General features: G+C 47.3%; 1 protein-coding gene across 1 annotated transcript; it reads right to left on the bottom strand.

Annotated features, from left to right (window-relative positions):
- Positions 1-400: 400 nt before the first annotated feature.
- rps21 (ribosomal protein S21) lies at positions 401-5516 on the bottom strand. The gene is made up of 6 exons (XM_026155032.1): positions 5431-5516; positions 5062-5134; positions 4918-4981; positions 1521-1592; positions 1315-1370; positions 401-457 (listed from the first exon to the last, which is right to left on the bottom strand). Exons 2-6 carry the CDS (start codon positions 5109-5111, stop codon positions 448-450), a joined length of 252 nt encoding a protein of 83 aa, XP_026010817.1. The 5' UTR covers positions 5112-5134; positions 5431-5516; the 3' UTR covers positions 401-447.
- Between the last annotated feature and the right edge of the window lie 2273 nt (positions 5517-7789).

Genomic DNA, 7789 nt, shown 5'->3' with positions numbered 1-7789 from the left:
AGGTAAACACACACATACAGTTCCATCGCTGCAGACAAATATGATGCTGAGATTTAAGAAAGCGCCTGCTCGGCAGAGAAAGAGACAATCTTGGTTAAATCTTTGCGGCCCTGCCCTCTGGAGGCGTTCGCTGATGCCTGAGAACGTGGCGCATCAGTTAGACCCACTGGAGCTCGCTGACCTTTCACCTTTCCTCCCCACAGAAACAGTTTGTAGTAACCTTTGACCCCCCCCCCCAAACCCACAGCTGACTTCCTTCAGCGGTTTGTGTTTAGCTGACCAGCACCAGCCTCTGGTTTTTATGCAGGTACAATAACTGAAGCCCTATTTTCAGCCAACGCACTGAGCATGCTCAGACCCGTATGCGACCCATCAAACGTGAAGAAACGACAGCAGACGATTTTATTTTCTCATTTTATTTTCCAAACTGTCTCCAGCTGCACACACTCAGAAGTTCCTGCAAAAGAAAAACAGGAAACAGCTGTTAGACGCACACTTTAGACTTCCTGTCTTCTTTTAAACACTTTCACAATAAAGTGTCTCACATTAATAAAACTGATGACGCCACATGTTTGGCAGTGGCGCTCTAAATCCTGATGTTTAAACAGGAAGTTGAAGTTTACTGACTGTCCGCACAAACGCTCGCAGTGTTTTCAGGGTTAATGATGCAGGGAAATGAAAGCGGTTTAATGTGGATTAAGCCTCAGTGCCACCAGGCCATCGTGCTCCTACAAAAGCGACGTCACATCGGCCGAGACGAGCCGCTGCTTTGGTGTCGGGCGCCTCTAGATGTTTGTAACCTCTCATGTGACCGGTGGGTGTTACCGGCGTTTTAACGAGCTGTTGGTGCTGGAGCTCAGATTACTGCGATCACAGGAGGCGGTCCTCCTGCACCAGCTGACACTGAGCTATAAACGCTACGATGCTGTGCTGATGTCATGACCCTTTACTGTCACTTTATTTCCTCTGAGAGTTTTAGAGTTTGAACCTGATAAATGCTGACGTGTTACTGCTCCGTCTTTTTAAAGAACATTTCCAGCGTTGTTGTTTTACTCGCACGACTCAGCGCTCAGATATTTCATTTATTTTCTTTGGTGATCTTTGGTTAGCACTGCATCCTGTTTGTCTCCATCAGCTCGCCGTGTCTGAAAATCATTGTGCGTAAATACAGTTCTGTGACAGTGACGCGGCCGTCGCGTGGTTCGTGATCGAGGTCGCCGATGACGTACGGCTGGCTGAACGAAGCAGTGCTGTGACGCCACTGCACCCCAGCCTCACTTTAACAGTTTACGATCAAACGTGAGAGCTGCTTACTTCACCACGACGCCGTCGTTCTTCGCCAGCCTCAGGATGGAGTCGTCAGACTCGCCCTGAAACACACAAACAGTCTGTTCAGATTTATAGAAAAAAAAATCCCAGAGTCTCAGCCCTGAATCTGAGATGTCTGGGTTTGTTGTGGCTGCTCTCAGTGGTTCCACCTAGAACACTGAGGGCGTGTTTAATGTTCTGCTCACACTTACCATCCTGCGGATGGGGCCGCAGATGGCGTAGGTCTTGGACTGACCGTTGAAGCGTCCGGTCACCTTATCAACCTGAAACAAGACAAAAGAAACATTCAGACACCCGTCACTTTAACCACGAGCGGCCCGAGCATCACATCAGCGTTTCAGTTCCACACAACTCCAAACTGGAACGTCCCACCGGAGCGTGGAACTGAAACAACGTCCCTCTGGAACTGGAACGTCCCACCGGAGCGTGGAACTGAAACAACGTCCCTCTGGAACTGGAACGTCCCACCGGAGCGTGGAACTGAAACAACGTCCCTCTGGAACTGGAACGTCCCACCGGAGCGTGGAACTGGAACAACGTCCCTCTGGAACTGGAACGTCCCACCGGAGCGTGGAACTGGAACAACGTCCCTCTGGAACTGGAACGTCCCACCGGAGCGTGGAACTGGAACAACGTCCCTCTGGAACAGGAACGTCCCACCGGAGCGTGGAACTGGAACAACGTCCCTCTGGAACAGGAACGTCCCACCGGAGCGTGGAACTGGAACAACGTCCCTCTGGAACGTCCCACCGGAGCGTGGAACTGGAACGACTTCTGTGTGAGCGAACATCAGTTTCCAGCTTCCCTCTGGTGCCTCTGCGGTTCACACATCTTGCAAATGTGTGTGCACGGCACGCAGATCCAACGATAATGAGCCGCATTATTTACATACTCGTGAATCATGGAGCGCCGTCCTCTCGCTGCCTGCAGCACTTCCAACATGAAGAGTCCCAGCTCACACACACCAAGTCGTGAACGGACAGGTGTCCGCTGATCAGGTGACACACCTGTATGTTGCTATATGTCATTCATTTTAAAAATGCTACCTCAGGAACACGTCCAGCTGAGCGGCGCATCTGGACCCTTTGAGGTAACGGTGCACACCTGCATTTCCTGATGCCGCCATCATGCTAAAATCTTTATTTTGAAAGCAGTTGAAAACAGCCACAGCTGACAGAAAGTACTGTACATTGGAACGAAATAATAAAATTACATAAGCTATAGATAAAAGCCAAATAAAAGAAAAATGTAAAATTAATTAGTTAGCTAATAACTAATTTAATCACAAGAGAAACTAAGTCTCACTGAGGTCAAAAGCCAAAGAATAAAAATGGTTTTAAGATGCGTTTTAAAAGTGGACAGTGAAGCGGCCTCTCTAATGTGCAAGGGCAGGTTAGTCCATAATTCAGGAGCTATAGAAAAGGCCCCGCCCCCTCTGAGCTTCCTTCTGGATCTCCAGGTCAGCTGACCTAAGAGACCGACAGGGTGTGTGGAGATGAAGACGCTCAGAGAGGTAAAGCGGGGCAAGACTGAAAGTATTTAAACACAAACATAAGAATTTTAAAATGAACTTTAAAAGACACGGGCAGCCAGCGCAGTGAGGCATGCACCGGGATTATGCTCTTTTTTACCTGTTGTCAGTCGTGCAGCGGCTTTTTGAGCCAGCTGCAGACGTGACGGCAGCAACTGACTGAGTTACACTCTGCAGACAGGATGAAATAAAGGCATGGATCACTGGGCAGCACTAAAAGCATGATTACAAGTGCTGCCTAAAAAGAAAAGATTTCACTCTCGCCTTACATTATAAAAACTGGACTTCACCACTTCTCTGATTTGGTTGTCCAACTTATAATCACTGTCCAAATTAAAACCAAGTCAGTAATAACAGGTTTAAAATAAACTTCCAGGTAGGGCTGCACGATTAATTGTTAGAAAATCGCGATCTCGATTCATACTTATGTGCGATCTCATTTCCAAATGACAACGATTTAAAACAAAACAAAAAAAAGACGACGATTGTAGCGCATTTTGATCCGGGACGTACTCTGCATGAAAACAAGCGCTCACTCTTCCTGCTCAACAAATGACAAGGGCGGAGCCTTATACCACGTGATACAGAAGCTGTGCCGTGTTATGCTAAAATTAGCAGGAAAAAACAACGGAGAGCACGTCAGGGATGACGAGAAAGTGACAGGAGAAAATCCGTCCCGGTCAACCACCCAAACATCAATAACAGGAACCTTATACAGCGCTTCCCTATACCTGTCGAACTCCCGCAGGCACAAAGACATTACGGAGGCTATCACTTATCACCTGACCAAAGATATGGCTCCATCAACACTGTGCAAAACGAGGGATTTAGGAAAACGATCAACACCCTAGACAAACGCTACACAGTGCCGTCCCGCAACTATTTTTCTATTGTTGCACTACCTGCTCTGTACACGCAGCGTCGAGCAACGGTGGAGACGGAATTTCAAGCAGTACAACAACAAAACGTGAGACATTTGTTGTTTTTATGTTTATTTATTGTTTTCTGTTCAGTCTCAACTGTTACGAAGTTGATGTGCAGTTAATAAGTGCAATAAATATTTATACTGGAAAAGAGAATCGTGATCTACTGGTGGTGGTCAGAGGGCCCGGTGGCGCCAGTGTCCGGCAGCCTCGCCTCTGTCAGTGCGCCCCAGGGCAGCTGTGGCTACAATGTAGCTGCCATCACCAGTGTGTGAATGTGTGTGTGAATGGGTGAATGACTGAATGTAGTGTGAAGCGCTTTGGGGTCCTATGGACTAGAAAAGCGCTATACAAATGCAGGCAGGCCATCTCAATTCTAAGCCAAAAAAATCGTGATTCTCATTTTATGCAAAATCGTGCAGCCCTACTTCCAGGGGTCCCAAATCTACAGAGGAGCACTCACAAGGACCACTGGGTCCAAACACCAGCTACTATGTTTAAGGATCACAGCCCTGTGATGAGCTGCTCACTGGACTACCAGCCCTCTCAGCTGGTCAGACCACAAGAGCAGAGATTTGATTGGATGAATGTGCCAGCAGAAACACAAACAGAGCAACGTTAACGTTACGCTGAGCATTTCCCTGCTACAGGTCAGGTACCGGACTAAAGTCTGAGATGAGCTCAGACCAGGCTCGAGTTTCAGAAAATCATAAATGCAGCTCCGGGAGTCACCATGGCAACAGAAAACAGCCGGGTAACAGAATCATAAAAACATGGCTCTTTCTACCCATGTTTCCCACAGGCAGCACACACGGCATCAAAGGCGCCATGGCATGGCACGGCACGCTGCCAGGCGGCACACAGGAGGCAGCTGACCGAAGCCTGGTTGAAGCGCCCTTCCGACACAGTTGGTGTGGAGCATCTACAGTTTGTTGTACGTGTACAATGACAAAGGCTATTCTACTCCATCTGTCTTTGAGGAACACAAACCCGGGGTTTCCCCTTATCTCAGGATCAACCTGCTGCCTGCCACGGAAAGACGACCCCAAACCACACAGGGCACGCTCTGTTCCCAAACGTCATCATCACTGGACCCGCCTACACACCACCCGAGGCCCTCTGACCAGCTCTCACCTCAGCGATGTTGATCTGGATGGAAGCATGGTCTTTGGCTCCGATGATCCTGTTGCTGGCAGAGCTGCAAACACACACACATACTTCATTAAACGTCAGCTCGCCATCACCTGTCTCTCTAACTTTCTTCCTCGCTGCTCTCACCATTTCCGCGGGACGTACAGGTCCACAAATTCACCGGCGTCGTTCTGCATGTTGGAGCTCGTTCGGGTGTCACCTGCAAACACGTCACACTTTTGAAAACACACACAGCGCCCTCGCGATGCTAACAGGCTAACACAGACACATAGCGCCGCCGCGATGCTAACAGGCTAACACCCGAGCCCACACTGCGGCCTCGTGCGGCTCTTTGCGGGACACAAACGCTAACATCAGCACACGTGGAGCCCGGGAGCCCCCCACACGCTACACACACACACACCCACAGCACGAGCCCGGCTCAGAAATCACAGCCAGCCGACGATAAAACACATTTTCAGACATTTTTACTCGGAGAGCGCGAGACACACGTACCGTGCAAGTTAAGTGGCGAAAAGGAAAGGGAGGAGCTTCGTCACCGGAAACACGTAAATCGCGTCTGCGTGTCTGATTTTTATGAAAACTATTTATTTTTTTTAATTTTTGATTTCTAAAACATTTCCTGTCGCCCGTAGAGCTGCCCGATGCATTCTGGGATTATATTCACATTAAACTCTAACGGACCGTTTCAGCCTCGTTCACGCGCCACGCGTTAGTTGTTGCTCAGCTTTTCTGAGTGGCGACACCTATCGGTCAGGAGGAAATGCGAGCAGGGAGCCCTTGTACGAGGTCAGACCTGCACTAGTGATGTGCGATACCACTGATTTCCTTTCCGATCCAATACCAAGTAAAATTCAGGGTGGTATCGACGATACTGATCTGATACCGATACTTTGTACAAAACCTTTTTTACTGTATCTTTTATTGTATCTCAAATTATAAAAACGGAAGTTGTGCGCCATTTGAGCATGTTCAGCACTAAAGGACTCTGCCACAGACGTCTGTCTCGCCCTAGCAGCACCTGTCCCTCTCCTCCTCTTCAGTTCGCCTCAACATAAGCTCGTCATATTCTGTGATATGATTTATTCTGAGGTGTTTGATGAGGTCAGTGGAGCTGCCACGAAACCTCACTGTCTTGCCACATCGCAAACTGCGTCTTGGCTGTTTGTGGAGGTAAAACACGTCCACACATGACTCCATTTACGCTCAGCCGTTGTTGTGAGTGCGCACGCCAGGGGCTGCCACACAGTTATGCAGCCGTATTTCGCACATGACTATGAAAGGCGGAAGAGGAAGTAGTTCCTTCCAGTGTAGACGATCCGAATGTTATAGTTTCTTTCCACTGTGTTAATGATAAACTACAAATTTACTCTAAATTACTAAAATATCGATATTTTAATGTGAGAATCGATTCTAGAACATAAATGACTGATATCGGAGGAATCGATATTTCAGGATCGATCTGCACATCTCTAGGGCACAGAGGTCATCAGAGTAGAATCAGAAGTACCACTGTGTGTCATCTGCATAGGAAACATTGTGAGTCCTTATGACAGTACTAAGCCGGAGCATGTGAAGTTTAAAGAGTAATGATAAAGACCGACCGCTGAGAATTGCTGACTGCATGTTGATCTGTGCAGAGTTACAAAGCCTTTGAATCCACAGTGTCAAAGGCAGCAGTGAGGTTGAGCTGAACGTAATTGAAACTAAGAATTGCTGTTGGTCTTCAGCTCAACTTCAGCTGGTGAAAGAATGTGAATGCTTTTACTTTGAAAGAATGCTCTCATAGAAATATTTATTTTTCCATGACACGGAAACTCTGGTGACTGCGTCACTTGCTCTTAAACAGGCCGAGACAGGCTGGATTGTTGCAGTAGATCTGATATGGGCTGCTTTCTGATGTCAGGTGGAGGCCTTACAGTAATACACAGAAAACCCCAACAATGAAACAAGCCCCTATGAGCAAACACTGGGCGACAAGTCAAGGTCAAGTTCATTTATATAGCACAATACCAACAGTCCATGCTGCACAAAGTGCTTAACATTGTAAAATGCCACTAAAATAAATAAAATGCAGAACAATGATGCAGTAAAACATAGAAAAACAAATGAATCAATAAAATAAATCAATAAAAGCAACTAAAACAACAACAAATAAGGCTGTTAAAACCAAAATGTTCAACGTGTGTGAAAAGCCAGACCATAAAATGTGTCTCTAGTGATGATTTAAAGTGTTAGAGTGTTTGTGCAGGTCTAATATTAAGAGGAAGACTGTTGCAGAGTCTGGTTCCTGCCACAGAGAAGCCTCTGTCACCACCACACTTCAGTCCAGGAGTAGTTAAGCTTAGTTCTGACCTGGACCTCGCGGTTCTTCCTGGAGCATAAACCAACAGCGTGATGCTATGCAGAGGGCGCATTGCATCACAGTTTGAGCTGGTTTCTGTCCACCCACATAACCCTGTAATGCCTTACTGATACTGTTTTCTTTCAGTATGAGTGTGGTTATTCCACTGAACTGCAAATGTGTTTTGACATTTCAGTCATATCTCCATATCTGTACAGTTCAGCCTCCTCATTTTTCTGTTTACAAACTTCTCACCCCATCTATTGAAGTCAGGTGTTTGTAAATCATGAAATCCTCCTGTATGACATCATGAACATCATGGATGCCACCATGGAGCTGCAGAAAGGTGTAATGAAGAAGGTGCTTAAGAAATACAGCAAGCTGTCCATACCTGAGGCCTTGGAAACTGCCGAGCAAAGACTCACAGCCTTGGCCAGCTGCTTGAGGAGGTACACCAGAGAGATAGAAGGCAGGAGAATAAACCAGCTGTTCTCCACAGAACCAGCAAAG

Source organism: Astatotilapia calliptera, chromosome 20 (assembly GCF_900246225.1).
Source record: "Astatotilapia calliptera chromosome 20, fAstCal1.2, whole genome shotgun sequence".
NCBI lineage: Eukaryota > Metazoa > Chordata > Actinopteri > Cichliformes > Cichlidae > Astatotilapia > Astatotilapia calliptera.
This window is presented reverse-complemented; position numbering and strand designations above follow the sequence as displayed.

What these genes read in the sequence shown, in the direction of transcription:
- rps21 (XM_026155032.1), bottom strand. Translation starts at nt 5,111, where the DNA reads ATGCAGAACGACGCCGGTGAATTTGTGGACCTGTACGTCCCGCGGAAA. An exon ending in CTGTACGTCCCGCGGAAATG is followed by an intron (nt 4,982 to 5,061) that starts GTGAGAGCAGCG and finishes GTGTGTTTGCAG; the next exon opens with CTCTGCCAGCAACAGGATCA. An exon ending in TCCAGATCAACATCGCTGAG is followed by an intron (nt 1,593 to 4,917) that starts GTGAGAGCTGGT and finishes GTCTTGTTTCAG; the next exon opens with GTTGATAAGGTGACCGGACG.